Genomic DNA, 19,939 nt, shown 5'->3' with positions numbered 1-19,939 from the left:
CAGCCACATTTGTGGTCTGAACCATAAAAAAGTTAACACTGTAGACCATTTTGGGCTCTGGCGTGTGCTGCTATCTGGGGCAAAACATTGCTCATTAGGTCAGTGTGTCAGAAAGAAATCTGTCATCAGCATATCCTTAAATCAACTTTCCAACAGTTAGGATTCACAAAGTCTGCACAGCCAAGTGCTTCACAGCATATATAAATCATTAGTTGAGTTAGATTCCTCCCAAGAGACACATGCACACACACACACACACACAAAATGGATTGTGTGAGGCCTATGCAGGTTTGCTATTTAAAGAAAAACGAAACTGAGATTTTACTTTGAAATCCTTTTTTGTGTGGGTTCAGAAGTGTGGAGTTAGGAAAGAATCAGGACAGAACTGGAAAATGATCTGTAAATAAGACAGAACGTCGTCATTTTATTGAAAAAAACCCCCCAAAAACACTGGTTAAAGCTTTGTGTCCGTGATATTCAGTAAGGTGTTGTGTAGACATGGTAACCTCTCTAAAATTCATTGTTTATTGTATGGGTCATTATGTTGTTACTCATACTGTTTTACGTTTACACACCTTCATTTCCCGTATCTGTTTTACCTCTTTACCTTTAACTTCCCTCTGAGCAGGCGAAATGAAAGAGCATTTAGGGAAGTTCAATTCATTAAGCCTTTTATCCTTTACACTTCCATCACTCAGGACCTGAGTAACCTGTTCAGGGTGGAAGAGGCAAGTACGATATCTATAGTGTTTATTTATTTAAAACAAGTTTGTTTTGCAGAAAAACAATACAAAACAAAACAAAAAAGACAGATGCATGAATGACTCAGCAGTTTGGATTCAGCACATTTATGACCAGTTTGGTTGGCCAGAAATATCAGTAAATGTAGCCCACGTACCACCCTATGTTTTAGTCATACAAGTCATGACAAATTCAGATAAAGCACATTTGACCTGCCGTTTATGGTGTGCTATGAAAAAGCAGGCAATGAGGAGGTGTATTCTGTTTCTGACCAATCATAAAGAGCTTTCCACGGGCCATTTTTGCTTGCCCTGTCACTATCTGAGTTGAACTCAAACAGTGATAATACAGTCATACATGGCATGCTGTAAAATTAGCCCTATCCGCAACTGTTTGTGTTATCTGACATGAAAGACATCGAAGGGTGTAAAGGAAAAAAAAAAACTTTATTGGAGATTGGTGATAGATTTAGCAATGTGTCTATGATTTGAACAAGAATCACAGTTATATTTGACATGAGTTCAAAATGTTTTTACAATGTCCTTTTCAGTTTCAAAAGCTGTATGATTTGAAGCTTTGTTGAGAAACTCAGTTTTCTCATGCCTGGCTTCACACGGCTTATGTTGCCTGGGTTATATTTTCATTTTATGCCTGAGAGAAATCGAGAAACTGAAACAAACTGTTCTGCTGGTCTTTATTCTGAAACAGTTGATTTTCAGTTGTCAACATTGATTTTCAGGGGGAAATCAATTTAGACTCCTTTTCTGTATGACACATCAGTGCCATCACATTTTTATCATGTTCATAGTTTTAATTTCTTTTTCAGTAAATACTTTTTTAGTTGTTTTTTTTTTGTTTTTTTACGAAATATTCACAGCTTTTAAATCAGATACTGTGTCTGTAACTGTCTGTATTTCATATGTTAGTTTTTCAGATGTCAGAGGCCCTCTATGATCAGTCAGTTATGGAGTGTATCATTAAGACTGTACAGGCTGGAGAGGCAGGGAAGAGTCAGTCTCCGTATCCACAGCCTACAGTGTCTTAAAAAAGCTAGCAGAGCTAAGAGATGACTGTCACAGACTGATATGTTGGCTCTCTAATTGTTTTATGTTAGCAGAAAAAGTGAGGTGTTGAAGAAAGAAAGAAAGAAAGAAAGAAAGAAAGAAAAAAACCCCAGAAAAATGAAATATAGGCCAGGCGTCATGTCCCTGCTGATATGAAAATTACCTGTCAGCCCCCGCAAAATTCTCTGATTCAAAGCTTTGTCACCGTTTTTGGGAAGTATTTGTATGTGTCATCGTTTGTATGCTAAGCCCCGTTTTTGCCCTCGGGTCTGCTGATGTTCAATTAAATTTATAGAAACTTCAAACTCAAAACAGAAAAAAAAGACCAATGCAGCATTTTTTTGCTCTTTCATCTGTGCACTGAAAAAAAAATGTGTGTGTGTGTGTTTCTGTGTCTGTGTGTGTGTGTGTGTCTGCTGTTTTCCACTGTCTGTCTCTCTCCTCGTACACGATAAATGAAGAAGATGTGAACCTTGTGTAACACTGACACAGTTTCCTTCATTAGATAGGTGATTTGACCTAGTGGAAAGCCAAGCAGTGTGTGAATGTGTGTGGGTTGGGATGAAAGCTAATGATTGGAAAATGGCTGTGATACTCTTTTAATTACACGTATTCAATGGAGGGAGACTTTCTTAACTACAGTTCTAACCCACAAACATCAAAGCCCAGCCAATCAGGGAACAGGAGAGTGAGCTGTGTGTTTTTCCATCGATGCATGTTGTGGGAAATGTTTTGAGCGTCGTTGTACTGATGCTGAGAATGAGAGAGAGAGCAGGTCTGACTGTTTCGTGTAGCCTGCTCAGGGCCAGAATGGAAGGACGGAAAAGTGGGAAGTGTGTGTGGGAGAGAGAAAAATGAAGTGTGAGAGCACCAGATAAAGGCAAAGAAAAGGACTGGAAATGGGTTTCTATTGTAGAGGTATTATGGGTATAAAAAAAAAAACTAGAATATTAACAGAACATCAGTAATGTAAAAATGGTAAGAAGCAGATGAAGGAATCAGAGAGTATGTCCTATTTCACTCTTTGTTCCACGCTAGTCTGTCATACACAATTTTGGGGTGGCCAACATTTAAAACAGAGTTTCATTTAATTTGTCTTTATATACATTTATTCACATTTATTCCTACATCGTGATTCAACAGCCAACCGATTCACGGAGATTTAATCTTAAATCACACAGATTTAATTTTACTTTGGTGCTGTAGATACATAAAGGAAGGCAGAAGAATCCAAGAGCAGGAAGACTAGTTATTGCTAACAAACCAAAAAAAAGAAAGAAGAGAACAGATTCTCAGAGAGCAAGGGTCAGTAACTTAATGTTTTATGAATATCTACATTGTATTTTCTTCCAAAAATACAGCAGGTCAGATCTTGTACAAGCAGCAGGCTGAATTTGCTCAGTTATAGTGTAAACTACCCGCAAAATTCTGCTCAGTAGAAGACATTGCTGTTTCTAGCAATAATGTTCTAGCACATATTGACATTTTTTCCATTCTACAGTAATACTTAAGACATGTATAATATATAACTGATTATGACAAAATATAACCAAAGGAAATAATACTTCTAATTCTTCTTGCTGCATTATATAAAAAAGAAAAATATATTTCTTATACCAAAGACAAGATTTACTGAGACAAATAGGATCGAAGAGTAAGATGATATGTTGATCCACTGATGAAGGTATTTTACCTGATTAGTTTTAAAATTTACATTTGATATAACCAGGTCTTGGCATTACTTTTAAAGCGCCGTGAAACACCAAGGCCTAATATGACTGCCTCTAAAATCAAACAAGTTTCTTTAGGTGACTTTCATTTAAGGAAATAGTTTGTTCTTTGATTTTCAAACTGGTATTAAACTGGCCTTGAGACTTTGTTGTGTTTCTGTGTGTCCTGCCATTCTCACCAGTCACTCTTACCTGAAATCAGCCAGTCCACTGAACTGCGCTTACCTCTCCATTTTAAACTCTCCATTTTAAACTCTCAGTGGCAGACAGTGTGTCAAAGTTATGACAGATGTGACAAATATGTAATAACAGACAAATGTGAAATTGCACGACAGATGTGTTATTACATAGTCATAAGTAAAGGACTGCATGAGATGTTTTTGAAAATTCCTGTGTGTGACCTTTCTGTTCCGGTTCTTTCAGAATGAGGGGAAGGTTTTGAGTGATTGTCTGTCTGCGGCATGTCGTAGCTTGGCTGTGCTGTTAGCCTTGTTAAATGACTTTTGGATGAGACCACATGTTTCTTAAATAATGAAGGTACTTAAGTTTCCAAATCCGTTTCCTCTGTCTTCAGACTGGATCAGCCTCTCTCTCTCTCTCTCTCTCTCTCTCTCTGTCCCTCTTCCCCTCATCTGTCTTGTCTTACATACACAGAAACAGACACTGACTCTCCACCACTCCCTCTACGTCTTTTCATTAACGCTTCCTTGCACCTCCCTAATTCTCCTCTGTTTTCTCCCACCAACTCCCACCCTCTCTCTTTCTCTCTCTCTCTCTCTCTCTCTCTCTCTCTCTCTCTCTCACACACACACACACACACACACTTACTGGATTATCAAAAGAGCTGTTTCTGGCTCAGCAGTGTTTCTAGGTCAGCGGCACTCCTCCTGCACGTAACATTTGCTCAGTATTGTATTAATGTGGCAGTAATTCCTGTAACACAAGAGGAGTAACACAAAACATTTGCTCAGTATTGTATTAATGTGGCAGTAATGCCTGTAACACAAGAGGAGTAACACAAAACATTTGCTCAGTATTGTATTAATGTGGCTGTAATGCCTGTAACACAAGGAGTAACACAAAACATTTGCTCAGTATTGTATTAATGTGGCAGTAATGCCTGTAACACAAGAGGAGTAACACAAAACATTTGCTCAGTATTGTATTAATGTGGCTGTAATGCCTGTAACACAAGGAGTAACACAAAACATTTGCTCAGTATTGTATTAATGTGGCAGTAATGCCTGTAACACAAGAGAAGTAACACTCTTTTTCAGTGCTTTGTCAACAAGAATGGCATACACACCATATCTCACAGACTCCCAGAGTTGTCTGGTTACCTGAAAGGACGAGACTGTTTTTGGAGTGTGTAATTGTCTAAGGTTTTGTGCATCTGTGAAATGTTCTTTTTCTTACTGAGTTATGTTTCCGTCATGTATTGTATAAATCTGTTTCCTTTATTATTACTGTAGATGAGAATGAATGTAATGGTGAAATGTTTTTATTCTTCTAACCTTGGTTTTCAAACGCTTTCTTTTCTCTTTTCTCCATTAAAACAGCATTGAAGCTGATGCATTGCATTCAACAATGTTCAGTTTTATAACGATTTCTGAAGAATAGGTGACGTTCAAGATTTTTAGCCTTCCCATTAATAGATTTTTAATAGCTTAAATGTGCTGTCCTCTTCAGCTGAATTCTAAACCCAACCCACTGTGGTTGTCTAGTGTTAGACTATTTTGAAGGTTTTAGTGCTCTTTTGAATGGTGATGGTTGAACTGTAGTTCATCTCTGACAGTTTCTGGTAGTCTAGCCTGTATAGAATGTCTGTTTGGTTCTGCGTTAGACTAAAGAAATTCCAAAAGTGTATGAAACTTCCTCTTGGCTTACGTTTGACCGTAACCATATCCTACTAGTCATTTTGGTTTAAAAAAAAAAGGGGGGGGGGGTGTGGCGCATTTTGACTGCATCTATTTGTGTGTTGTTTTGAAAGGAAGCCTCCCTCTGCGTAACCTGTCAAACCATGAGAGCCATCTCCGTGGTGTCAGTGCGGGTTTATTTTTCGTCTCCATGTTTTGGTTATTATAAAATTCCATAGGGATTCCACATTCTGATCTTTTCTCTCTGGCACTACATGAGATCATGTTCTCGGCTGTCCTTTAGCCAAAGGAAAGGAGACTTTAATATTTTGATTATAGAAACTAGAGAGTGCCTACACAGACTGTGTGTATTTCATCACTGAATTGAAGAGGACATTACATTATGAGTGACGAGCACAAATGATGTACAAGAGTGAGGGATGTACAATACAGTCTAAGCCAGGGGTCTCAAACTCCGGTCCTGGAGGGCTGGGGGTCCTGCTGTTTTTCTTGTAGACCAACTAAATAGAATCTCTGATTGGCTGAAGAGTGTCCACACCTGTTTTCAAGATGAAAATCAACAGATAACTAAGAGGTGAAAACAAAAATCAGTGGGCCCCTGGCCCTCCAGGAACGGAGTTTGAGACCCCTGGTCTAAGCACTTTACATCGGTCTCTGTCCAATGCTGGAATCCCAATTAAAAAAAATGTATTTCCCATATTATATGTTTCCTATATTACCCACATGGGTAGAGATGAACTTATAAACTTCTTCTTGTAAATGTTTGTGAAACAAAATGATGTTGTAGCATCGTCGATCAAAAAGACAATGATCTAGTTTTTCCAAATGAATTTAAAACAATTAAACAAAAAATTTTTCATAATAATGGAGAAATGTTGCATCAGAGCATCGCTGGAATGTTTCCTTCGAGCCATATGCCTGCAGCTCTGTGTGACAGTGCAGAGGTGTGTATGGTTCGGAGCTGAAGTCTCAGCTCAAGCACACTCATAGATTGTTGCCAGACAATGTTAGGGGAATTCATTTGGCTATGTTCAGGTGTTTCAGCTCAGATGTCTCTCTCTCTCTCTCTCTCTCTCTCTCTGACATACATACACACCTAGTGTTAGTCACTGGTGCACAGTTGTGAGGTGTACTGGTGTGTAGTGACTTGGCGCTTTGCAGATACTACTGCATAACTCATAGTGTGAATGAATGATTCCCCCTCCCCCACCCCCTCAGTATCTTAAATTAATTCAGTTTAAGTTTAATTTCAGCACTGTGATGGTGGAAAACAATAAGTTGTGGTCAAATGTTTTATAGCTATCCTGCTTGTTTTTACTGACCTCTCTCTGAAATTCACTTGTTATCTTTTCTTGGCAGGGCCTGGTTTTCCTGTGGCTGATGCTCTCATAAGGAGAGCAGGAGGAGTACACATCTTGGAAATTTTGGTGTTTCTGTACCGGCAGTTGGCATCTGGGGCTGAAGTTTTTTCCTCCTCAGTTGAGAAGATAAGCGCTAGCCGCTAGCTAGTGCGGTGAGATTTGCGAGTGCAGCCCAGGAGGCTAACCACCTGTGGGTTAGCAGTAGCGGAAGCAGCAGAGCGCTGGTGACGGCTGCAAGCGATCAGGTGAAAGCGGTTATCATTTCTTTGGCGGATTCAGCGCAGCTGGCGCGAATGGGACACGCTAGCCTTCACAGTCGGCCTGGATGGGAGAGGGAGTGACCATGGAGAACCTTTCCGAGTTTGGTGGCCTTTGTCCGTCCAACCGGAGGGAATGGGAGTGAGTACATGCTTCAGTATTGGTCCCAGGAAAACAAACTGTCTTACTCAAAGTCTAGAAAACTTTGGACTTATGTTTATAAAAGATCTAGAATATCTGCCCCTCCCCCCTTTTTAAAACTTATTCTGTTAAATTGATCGTAGTTTCACATTTAGATGTGATTCAGTCTGAACAGGATGAAGTTAATAACTGTTAAGATTTTAATGTAAAGAAAAGAGAGTTTTTTGCATTTTGTTTCATGTTAATAATGAATTTAGCATGAAATAGTTTTCTTTTTTCTCTTTTTCTCTAACCCCAGCACTGGTAGCTGTGTGGACGACTTAATGGATGAGGATGAGAAAGACAGAGCAAAAAGGTGAATCTCTCAAGTGTGAATGTGTGTGTGTGTGTATTTTGGTGTGATATGTGAGTGTGTGTGATACTGAGGCCTGTTGCATTTTTTAATGCACAGATGTGTACTTTTTTTGTGTGTGTATGAAACACATATTATGAGGACACTCTGTATACATATGTGTGTGTATGTGTATTCATGTGTATGTATGTATTTATGTGTATGACTGTGTGTGTTTTTGCTTTTTATGTTGATGTGAAAGTCCGTGTAATGAATGTAGGGTTTTTTCCAGTCTCTAATGAGATGTTCAAATCTCTGTGCCTACAGAAAGTTTGTGGCTTGTGAAAATTTCTAGCTTTTTATTAAGTCGGACGACTTTTCAGACTTCACAACATAAAGTTCTCTTATTCTCTTCTCACCTCTTCTCTCTCTCTGTGCACAAAAGAGTCTTATGAAAGAGTCTATTAAAAGAGAGACAGAGACAGAGTAAGTGTAAAGGAATAAGTGTGAAGTGCTAGACTTCTATCACTAGTAAAATAGGTCAAGAAACAGCTTTTCCCATTGGAGCTGTCTTTCAGTGAAGCCTGTAGTAAGCAATGTCAAACATACACACTCTCATCAAGACAACAAGTGATAATGCATGTGTGTGTGTGTGTGTGTGTGTTATCATTTTCTAGTAAACACAAATGTTTTTGTCAGCAGTGACATGTCTAATGTATAATGTCTGTTGAATGTCTTATTAATCTTTCACTTAGGGGTGGAAACATAAACACACACATACACACACACACACACACGCACACACACACACACACACACACACACACACACACACGCACACACACACAGAGAGAGAGACTCACTCCTGTTTGTTTGTGTTCTGCCCTCAGAGCGTCCCGTAATAAATCGGAGAAGAAGCGCAGAGACCAGTTCAATGTGCTCATTAAGGAACTGTGCACCATGCTGCAGGGGCAGGGACACCCCCGTAAAATGGACAAGTCCACCATCCTGCAGAGGACCATCGACTTCCTGCAGAAACAGAAAGGTCAGCCGGTAGAACGCACAAGTTACATGCTTGTCAGTGGCCCGTCAGTGATTGGCTAAGAGGAAAATCCCACCCACTATGCTGGATTAACCCCGTTGCCTTGCTCTGACCTCTGACACTCGAAGGCTGCGGTCTCCCCTTGATCATTAATCAGACTGAAAAAATAACAGGAGACTTTGCTCCTCCCAGCCCCGCCCACCACATCCTGGCCAGTCAGAGATCTTCTCCGTTTTCAAGATTAGAGGAAATTCAGTATTCCTTATCAACTGTATTGCCAAGTTTTTCCACACCTCACAGCTATCATCCCATATCATCCCCGGTCTGATGCACTCCCAGTTTACAGTCTCCCAGTTTACGTTATTCTTAATCTGTAATATTCTTTGTGTACGGCACGTGGAATCTTTAAAATATTTTATCCTCACCCAGTATGTCAGAAAGGTGAACCATTCCGAATGTCCCCAGCTTCGAACGTTTCCACACTTTTAACTTCTAAATATGCGCTTTTGTAAATTGTCCCCAAACTCATTATGTTTCAGTTCATTTGTATTCCCAACTGTTGTGTTCATGATAAACTTCAATTATGTTTATTGGTCAGATTTTTCTCAGAATTAGAATTCCAAATATGTTTTCCACCAGAAACACTGACTCTCCCTCCCCCTCACTCTCTCTCTCTCTCTGTCTCTCTCCCTCTATCTCTGTGTTCTCTCCTGTCTTCCAGAGATCACAGCTCAGACTGAATCGTGTGAGATCCGGCAGGACTGGAAGCCCTCCTTTCTCAGTAACGAGGAATTCACCCAGTTAATGCTTGAGGTAGACAAAAAAAAAAAAAACACACCCTTTCGTTTTTCACTCTGCCCACTATTTCAATCAGCAGCCCCATCAAAGGCAGCCCTGCTGGGGCTTATGTATGCATCCTGTACCATGGAGAACGGGATTGCACAGCGTCCGCAGGGCTGCTGGAAGCCTGAGGAGAGGAAGTGCATTATAAATATGCCGTGGTATTAAAGCACAGGAAGTAGCACACAGACAGAATAAGTCTGAGTCAGTCCTGTAGGGCCGAAAGTCCAGGAAATATGATTTAGTTCAAACCTCATCTCCCTCATAGGGGTCAGAGAGCTTGAGGGAAAATTGCGTCTCATTGAATACAGTGGACTTTTGACCACTGAGCTGATGGTATCATTTTTCTGTAAAGGAGAGGATATAGCTCAGATTGGATTACTTTAGAAACTATGATAAAAAAAAAAACAAAAAACATCTGAGTCTGTGTGACACACCTCTCCCGTCTTGTTTATCTGCTTTTGATTCATCAATACATTTTTAATCAGTACAACACTGATTGTTCATGAAATCCACCAAAACCGTGCAGCCTTGTTTTTTTCTGTTTTTTTTTTGTATTAAGTGAACATAAATTAATTTTTGACTAAATCCATCATGTCGTTGATTTGTTCATTAACTTGATAATTGTGTTGTATGGTAAAGTTGGCACATAATTAAGCACATTATAAGGAGAACTTAGCTAACATGTCATTGAAAATCAAGCCATTTTTAATACCAACACTAGAGGAAGATAAAGCTGTTCAGATGTCCCATATGTTATATGAATTTGTTTACATGTTTTGTTTTTATTTATTTTTCCTATCAGGCATTAGATGGTTTCCTCATAGCACTCACGACAGATGGGAATATAATCTACGTGTCTGATAGTGTCTCATCTCTCATTGGCCATTTGCCGGTAAGAGGGGGTGGGGATTCAGCTCTTTGATAAACCAATCAGGGCACTCAGGAGTCCTAGGGCTATGTGCCCAAAAATTGAGAAATTAAAGCATAATTTGATCCATCAAATATGTTCAGTGTAATTACAGCCTTAGGAGAACTATGATTTATGTTCTATGCCAGATAGGTTGCTATGGAGATGGGAATGATTAAGAGCTAGAAAAAAACTTTCCTTTGTCAAAATCCAAAGTTTTGCAAGGACGTGACACACAGGCACAGCCTGCACACTCCTGTGTACACACATGTACACTTACAGACACACACTAACACACACTCACACGCACATACACAGAGTCTACACACTCATGTCTACACAAACACACACACACACACACACACACACACACTGAGGGTAATGGAAGAACAGTTTTGGAGAATTACGTGTGGTTTTTATTCATTAACCGTGAAACCATATTTCCACTGATATAATTTCACCTTGAATAAGACCCTGTTTAACATGATTAGCTCCTCTTATAGAAAGATTCATTTGAATGGAAATTCTTAGAAAAGTTGTTAGGACTCCCAGACGAGTCACACACTTGGCTTGTGCCCTTAATTATTCTGCCAGATAGGCAGTAATTTAATTGGACAGGATCCTGACTTCCTTAGTAGATATCATCAACTTTGACATGCATCAGACAGACGGCAGACCTTTAAATATTCCATGTATTCGCATGGAATTTCTATAATATGTTTTAAGAACACAACCTGCAATAATACATATTTTATTGTGTTTAGATCTAGTGGGATCTGCTTATAGTTGGATCTTGTCCTTATGAGAATGGAGGCTATTTAGAAACAGTATGTAGCCTTTGTTCCAGTGAAACATGGTAAACTCAGGGGCATCATGCCTTTTAGGCTGTTTTGCCGTTGTTTAGTTATTAATAGTGCTTTGCTTATGGTGTACAATAAATAGCCTGGCTTTTGTCCGATGATTATATTGCTTTAGGGTATTTCCCAACCTAAAGAATGGAGGTAATTTAATGAAGGGGGAACAGTGTGTGTATTGTTGCTGTTGTGATCCTGTGATGTGATATATGTTTTGCTGGAATGGCGGTTGTATTGGACCTTAGCGTGGGTGGCTGACTGACAGTGACCTGGCTGTTGCTCTTTTTCTGTCTCAGTCAGATATGGTGGACCAAAACATCCTGAATTTCCTTCCGGAACGAGAGCATGGAGAGGTCTACAAACTCCTCTCTTCACACATGCTGATGACTGACCCCATCACCGCAGACTTTCTTGACAGTGAGTTAAAGCACACACACACACACACATACATGAACACTACGCTAATACACAAACACACACACTCACACATAAACACACATACACATATACACACACACACACACGTACATGCATACAAACAAACATACACATGCACACATACACGCACACACATACATGAACACTACGCTAATACACAAACACACACACACACACACACTCACACATAAACACACATACACATATACACACACACACACACACGTACATGCATACAAACAAACATACACATGCACACATACACGCACACACATACACGCGCACTCACACACGCGCGCGCGCAGTCACTTATGTCGACACCCACTCATCTACATACTCCTAGACTGGAGGTTATAACTGCCCACGCACACACACGTACACTCACACGCACATGCACACGCATATACACCCATGGTTTATAGATGAATAGGAGTCTGACCTTCGTTGGTTAAGCCTGAGGTGAACTGATCTCTTTCCTTTATTGATTTGCTCATTTTTTTACAGTAACACTTTCTTTTTTTGGTAGTTATCAAGTGTTCATGGGCCTCTGCCCTTCTAGAGATGCCAAAAGAAAATAGCAGAGTAGGAAAGAAAAGAAGGGAAAAGAAAACATAAGAATAGAAGTGGAGGAGAAGGAGCTATAACAGCGTTCACTTTCTCTATCAGTGCACTGGGGAGAGCTTTGTCAGTTAGTTGGTCTGTGAATAGAGCTGAGCTGTTCTGGAAGTTTCCATTGTCCTTGTGCTTTTATTTTCGTTAATGCATTTGGCCTGTGAAGAGGAAGGGCTCGACCTTTCGGCTGTTTGATGTTGGCTATTTCACTACTTTTAAGAGAGATGTCTTCATGAATTAAATATCAAAGCTCTCAGCTGCCAGTGGACGCAGACTGCTATACAAATTACACTAGAGACCACTGTGCTCTGCAAATGCTCTGCTAACACACACACATTCACATATATACATGTATACATACAAACTCTCACACACACACACACATGCACATATACATACAAACACACACACACACACACACACACACACACTGACACAGCTATTCCTCGTACTGCCTTGGCTTGTACTTGGCTCAGTAAAATTAGAGGCGATGAGCCAATCTGGTTGTGCTGTGTGATTGGATTGGTGCTGGATGTTGCTATGATTAGGCTGGGGGGGGGGGGTAATTATAGCATCATTGTGTCCGTCACCGTAACGCCATAACTCGGTTAATCTGTGTTATGGTACCTGCGGTGAATCTAGGTTCTGACCTTAATCTCCTCACCCCTGTGGCATCATAAAGAGACTGTAGAGAGAGAGGGGGGGCAGTATTGTTATTGTCATAAAGGTCATAATAATCATCGCATGTACTATCGTAACTGTAAACATCAACAGTTTGACCCCCATTATCAGTGTCAATGCTCTCTGTCCAGACCCCCCCCCCCTGCCACCCTCCCGCCCCCCTTCACCGTCACATCCCTGCAACACCATATAAACACACAGGCGCACTCACACACACACATGCACACACACACACACAGACACAAACACGCATACGCACACACACGCACAGGCATACACACGCACGCACACACACACACAGACACATGCATGCACACGCACGCACGTGCAGACATACATACGCACACACACACACACACACACACACACACACACACATGCACACGCGCGCACACAAACAAACTGCTGTGTGTGTGTGTGTGTCAGTAGGGCAGGTGTGGTTAATTAGGCAAAGCAGCGTGCTCTATAGCTGCCTGTCTATTGGAAAGGGACCAGGAGTATCCGAGACAATCATCTCTCTCTTTCTCTTCCCATCTCTCTCTCTTTCTCTGCCCCCTCCTCTCTCTCTCTCACACTCTCTCTCTCTCACTCTCTTTCACTTTGTGTATGTGTGTGTGTATGCATCTTTGTTATACTGATAAGTCTGGATGGAAATTGTGACTGGATTGTAAAGGACCTCTGGTTTATTACACTCTTGTGTCTTTCTCTCCTCTGTAAAAGCATAATGCCAGTCAAGTTCAATTGTTGTGTTACCAATAATTGTCACACCCCATCTCTCTTTTCACTTGCTCCTCTTAGATGAGGCACACATTGAGTTTTGCTGTCATTTAGCCAGAGGAAACATAGATCCAAAGGAACCTCCCACATACGAATATGTCAAGTTTGTCGGAGACTTCAGATTTCATAACAATGGTAAGTCATGTTTTTCCATACCTCTCCGAACACTGCCTATCCCAGAATGTAAGAGAGCATGAGCTAAATAAATCCATTCACTGACAAAAAGATGGTTATTGTTGTTTCTGGTATCCCCAGAGCTAATGATATGTCATTCTGATTCGTGTGTTCATTTCTTGTATGTAGAGTGTACTTTGTTACGCCGATGATAGGTTCTGTCGGTGAAAAAAAGCATCTTTTGTATGGCAATAGACACATGGAGTATGACACACGTCTACACTGAGAGAGAGAGAGAGAGAGAGAGAGGTGGAAGAGGGACAGAGTTCCTCAGCGCTTTATCTGCACTTTATCTGCAACAGTCAGATGAAAATTTGCATGTGCCCCTAGTCATTGGTTGCTCTCCTCATTTGCATTATAGAATGTCATGCCATTGTGACATCTTGACCAAGAAGGCGGGTTAAGTGGGGTAATGTAGAAATTGAGGAATCTCTGCCAAGTCTGTAGAAATAAACAAACAGCTCAATCATTTTATCTCTCATTTGACTTTGAGACATCCTGCCGATGCAGAGCGATTTTTATAGATATGTCTGTCCCTCAGACTAGACTGGCTGCCATTTTTCATTTTGTACCATGAGAAATGGATATTATAGAACTAGAGCATTGGCTATAATGTAATTGAAACGTGTAATATGTGATGTAAATAAGAATATTTTATCATACTGGAAACATTCAGGAAGTGTGACGTGTTGGATTACGGTTTTTTTGTGTTATGGCAGTCATAGTTTTTCTCAGTGGTAACAGACCTTTCCAGAGCATTTTTGAAGCTGTAGGTAGAGGAATATTGTATATTTCCTCACATACCAGCTTTACATTTACATGATTTACATTAGGATGATATTTCTCGCTTCTGTTTCTGTATTGAGACCGTATGAGAAGTATGGTTCATAAATTTTCTTGCGATAAAAAACAAAAAATAAAAACAAAAAGAAAAGGTGTACAAGCTTTAAATTGTGATTAATGTTACTCTTAATGACCAAAAGCACAAACAGTGTGGAATATTCTCCTGTACTAAGTGTATGTACTCCACATATGATTCGGCATTGAAAAAAAAAAAGAAAAAGAAAAAAATTGATGGTTCACTAGACATTTACGGTGAACCGAACCGAACCGAAGATCACAGAACCACAGTTATTGCTCTCCTATAAAACCATTTTACCCCTTGTTGTTTCGCAGTGGCACTGTTCTCATGTTCTGTTATAGTGAATATGTGATCTGACAGTGACATGACTGTGATATATACACTTTGCACTTACACACATACACGTGTGTAGCCACACTTTTTGACTGAGTCCATATCGTTTGATTTACAGTGCCTACGTCATCATGTAACGGCTACGAGTTGACCTTCCCTCGGACGCTACAGTCATCTCTGGAGGAGCAGGTCTGTCTGGTGGCCACTGTTAGACTGGTCACCCCACAATTCCTTAAGGTGAGTAAGCAAAAACCTTGGCTCCATGTTACACTTAACTGTTAAAGACATCTCAGCCTCCGCTCTACATTTCCTCTTCTTTTCACAGTAAAAGTCCGCTCAGTTTTTCCATGAGAACCTCTGTTAACATGGGCAGTTTTTCCATCAGAACCTCCATTAACATGGGCAGTTTTTACATTAGAATGTCAGATAACATGGGCAGTTTTTACAGTAGAACCTCAGATAACAGGGGCGGTTTTTACATTAGAACCTCCATTAAAATGGGCAGTTTCTACATTAGAACCTCAGATAACATGGGCAGTTTTTACATTAGAACCTCCGTTAACATGGGCAGTTTTTACATTAGAATGTCAGTTAACATGGGCAGTTTTTACATTAGAACCTTAGTTAACAGCCAGTTTTTACATTAGAACCTCCATTAACATGGGCAGTTTTTACATTAGAATGTCAGTTAACATGGGCAGTTTTTACATTAGAAACTCAGTTAACCTGGACAGTTTTTACATTAGAACATTAGTTAACAGGCAGTTTTCACATTAGAACCTCAGATAACATGGGCAGTTTTTACATTAGAACCTCAGATAACATGGGCAGTTTTTATGTTAGAAACTCAATTAACCTGGACAGTTTTCACATTAGAACCTCAGATAACATGGGCAGTTTTTATGTTAGAAACTCAATTAACCTGGACAGTTTTCACATTAGAACCTCAGATAACATGGGCAGTTTTCACATTAGAACCTCAGATAACATGGGCAGTTTTTCCATTAGAACCTCAGTTAACATGGGCAGTTTTTCCATTAGAACCTCAGATAACATGGGCAGTTTTTACATTAGAATGTCACATGACATGAGCAGTTTTTACATCAGAACCTCAGATAACATGGGCGGTTTTCACATTAGAACCTCCGTTAACATGGGCAGTTTTTACATTAGAACCTCAGATAAGATGGGCAGTTTTTACATTAGAACCTCAGATAACATGGGCAGTTTTTATATTAGAATGTCAGTTAACATGGGCAGTTTTTACATTAGAACCTCCGTTAACATGGGCAGTTTTCACATTAGAAACTCAGATAACATGGGCAGTTTTTACATTAGAATGTCAGTTAACATGGGCAGTTTTTACATTAGAACCTCCGTTAACATGGGCAGTTTTCACATTAGAAGTTCCGTTAACATGGGCAGTTTTTCCATTAGAATGTCAGATAACATGGGCAGTTTTTACATTAGAATGTCAGTTAACATAGGCAGTTTTTACATTAGAAACTAAGTTAACGTGGACAGTTTTTACTCTAGAACCTTAGTTAACAGGCAGTTTTCACATTAGAACCTCAGATAACATGGGCAGTTTTTACATTAGAACCTCAGATAACATGGGCAGTTTTTACATTAGAAACTCAGTTAACCTGGACAGTTTTCACATTAGAACCTCAGATAACACGGGCAGTTTTCACATTAGAACCTCAGATAACATGGGCAGTTTTTACATTAGAACCTTAGTTAACATGCAAAGTTTTTACATCAGAACCTTAGTTAACATGAGCAGTTTTTACATTAGGATCTCTGATTAGATTGAGACAGAAATGAGTCCTCACATTTCATTGGGCCAATTGTGTGGCAGCCTAGGAAAAACACGATATAGTGATTTGTTTGGAGATTTTTTTTTAAAACTTTAGAATTTAGATTTCTGATTTTCTTGTTCCAAACAGTTACTGATCCTATATTATGTTTCAGCTGTCTACATTGGGATGAGACTTTGTTACATTTTAAAAACGTGAATCAGTTAAACACAGTAAAAAATGAGAAGCAATTGGTTGGACTGTGATGTCGGCTGTGAACTGTCTATACTGCTGACTCTCTATACTGCTGACCTGGACCTTGCCTTATTGAATCAGTGCTAATCACTACTTCTGTTTGGACCAGCGGGTCAGACCCAACAGAGCCCTAGTTTCTTCTGAGAATTTTTGAAGGAGAGAAAATACAGTAGCAAAGAGCAGAGATGTTGTTCAGCCCACCTCATCCTAAGAGGAAGCCTCTTACAAAAGCTTTCAAACTGTCAAATTACTGCAAAAACTGTGTGTGTTTGTGTGTGTGTGTGTGTCCACAGGACCTGTGTAATGTTGAAGACCTGTGTGATGAGTTTACCTCCAGACATAGCCTTGAATGGAAGTTCCTGTTTTTAGATCACAGGTGAGATCCAGTCTTTGACTCTTATACGTGTTTCAGGAGACGTGTCATCCTGACTCCTTAATCATTAAACTGACACTGATTCTAATTCAGACTGCATTTACACAAATATGAGTAATATTATTACTGATTTTATAGTCATAATTCTGAATTGGAATCAGTGTCTGAACGGTGTCTGTTGAATCCTCTGACTTTGACTCTTTTTATGACTCATTAGAGGAAGCTTTGCATATACCCTTATTAGTCCTTAATTGACACTTTCAGCTGTTACATGGGATTCTGAATGTGACTCATGTAGTTCAGACTCTTTTTTTCATGCCTGTGACTCAAGACACGTGTGTATCAAATCAAATCAAATACATAATTATTCCCCAAGCCCCTTGACTTTGACTCCCCCTGACTCCGCCACTCTGATTACTTGGCTTTTGTAGATGTGAAGTGCGACTCCACTCAGTCTCACTCATGTGAAGTCATCTGAATAACCTGAATGTGCTCCCCTCCCTGTCTGAATCTAATCTCATCCTCCGTTATGTAATAAAGTGTGTGTGTGTGTGTGTGTAGAACTCAGGACTCACTATAAAGACAGGATGTCCTGTCCCCTGTAGGGCTATAATTGGATACTCACACTCTCCTGTCAGACCCCTACTGACGGAGTGGCATGCCTGTCTCCTCTCTGCTTACACACACGCATCCACACACATGGACACACACACACAGACACACACACATGCACACACACACACACACACACACACACACACACACACACACACACACACACATACACTGCATCTGCATTAAATAACTGCACTGCATTAAATAACCGTAATGATAGCACAACACACATGAAAATACACATGCACACATAAGTGTGTGTGTCTATGTGTGTGTATGTGTATGTGTATGTGCATGTGTGTATGTGTGTGTGTGTGTGAGTGTGTGTGTTCTTGTCATTAATTTGGTTTTGTGTCGTTATTTTCAGAGCCTCTCCCATCATTGGCTATTTGCCTTTTGAGGTACTGGGAACCTCAGGTTACGATTACTATCATGTGGACGACCTGGAGCTTATAGCGCAGTGTCACAAACAATGTAAGTGTTTCCCTTTCTCTCTCTCTTTTTTTATCCCTTTTCCTGTCTCTCTTTCTCTCTCTTATTTCTGTCTCTCTCTCCTTCTTTCTCTCTCCCACTGTCTTTCCCTGCCCATATTTCTCTCTCTCTCTCTCTCTCTCTCTCTCTTTCTCCCTCCCTCTCTCTGTTCTTTGGTCTTTTCAGTGTCTGGTATTCATCTTTTTCTCTGCTGCTCTGTCTCTTTCTCTGTCACACACTCATTTCAGCCTTAAATAGGTCAATGTGTTGTAGTTACAGCAGCATACTGGAATACACTGGGGCTGGACATGTTTTTGTGTGTGTGTGCGTGTGTGCGCGCGTGTATGTGTGTGTGTGTGCTTATTTCAAACAGAGACTTACTCAAAGTACTTTTTGGCATATGTGTTATAAAATGCTTTTTATTGCATTTATACAGAATTCTTCGTTGACATTTATTAAATACATTTACATTTTTTCATTCTGTGCCGAGTCCTTTATCTCCAATAAGACTTTAGTTCAATTTTGGAGGTTTATCTCTGATAAAAGACTTCAGTTCAGTGTTTTGGAAAGGTTTATCACTGATAAAAGACTTAAGTTCAGTTTTGGAGGTTTATCTCTGATAAAAGGACAGGAGGTTTGTTACTGACATGAACTGTCCTCTGGGGGATCAGTGGATGACCAGTTTCTCCTGTTACAAAGGTTAATTTTGTGAAACATAAATTTGTATTACTTCATTGTTCTTGTTTGAATGTGGTAACTAATCAAATATCCCTCATCCTCTTACCTGTGTGTGTGTGTGTGTGTGTGTGTATGCAGTGATGCAGTTTGGGAAGGGAAAGTCGTGTTACTACCGTTTCCTGACTAAAGGCCAACAGTGGATCTGGCTTCAGACACACTACTACATCACCTACCACCAGTGGAACTCCAAACCGGAGTTTATTGTCTGCACACACACTGTCGTCAGGTACTAAACACACACACACACACACACACACACATACACATACACAAACAGAATGGGTAAAAGGACCTATTCAGAAGCACCTAAGGAACAGGTGTAGATGTGAGACAGCGGCACAAACTGAGTTTTAGCTCCATCTACTGGCCAGTTTTTGTTGTGTGTTCATATGTCATATGTCTGTTAGTAAAGTAATAGAACTCAGTTTGGTTACATTACCCATTACTAACAATTACATACTTGAAGCTGGAGTGATGTGCAGGTATTTGATATGAAATGATTTCTTTGGTGTGTGTAGCTATGCAGAGGTGCGAGCCGAGAGGAGAAGAGAGTTTGGGCTGGAGGAGAGCTCCTCTGACATGGCCACCTCTTCTATAAAGGTACGAAACGTCTCATCCTCTATAAAGAGAGAGGCATCTTTGTCTCTGTGTGTCTGTGTAAT

General features: G+C 40.1%; 1 protein-coding gene across 1 annotated transcript in view; it reads left to right on the top strand.

Annotated features, from left to right (window-relative positions):
• Window positions 1-19,939, top strand: part of npas2 (neuronal PAS domain protein 2) — a 64,520-nt gene that overhangs the window by 35,946 nt on the left and 8,635 nt on the right. The window contains exons 2-13 of the mRNA XM_030781246.1: window positions 6,772-7,172; window positions 7,471-7,527; window positions 8,394-8,548; window positions 9,267-9,358; window positions 10,191-10,280; window positions 11,446-11,566; window positions 13,679-13,792; window positions 15,145-15,263; window positions 17,374-17,456; window positions 18,436-18,542; window positions 19,356-19,503; window positions 19,796-19,877. Of these exons, the coding sequence (XP_030637106.1) occupies window positions 7,099-7,172; window positions 7,471-7,527; window positions 8,394-8,548; window positions 9,267-9,358; window positions 10,191-10,280; window positions 11,446-11,566; window positions 13,679-13,792; window positions 15,145-15,263; window positions 17,374-17,456; window positions 18,436-18,542; window positions 19,356-19,503; window positions 19,796-19,877 (1,242 nt within the window). The 5' untranslated portion in view covers window positions 6,772-7,098. The remainder of the gene's footprint in view (window positions 1-6,771; window positions 7,173-7,470; window positions 7,528-8,393; window positions 8,549-9,266; window positions 9,359-10,190; window positions 10,281-11,445; window positions 11,567-13,678; window positions 13,793-15,144; window positions 15,264-17,373; window positions 17,457-18,435; window positions 18,543-19,355; window positions 19,504-19,795; window positions 19,878-19,939) is intronic.

This window comes from Chanos chanos, chromosome 8 (genome assembly GCF_902362185.1).
Source record: "Chanos chanos chromosome 8, fChaCha1.1, whole genome shotgun sequence".
Classification (NCBI taxonomy): Eukaryota; Metazoa; Chordata; class Actinopteri; order Gonorynchiformes; family Chanidae; genus Chanos; species Chanos chanos.
The sequence above is the reverse complement of the archived record's forward strand: the minus strand, read 5'-3'. Positions and strand labels throughout refer to the sequence as shown.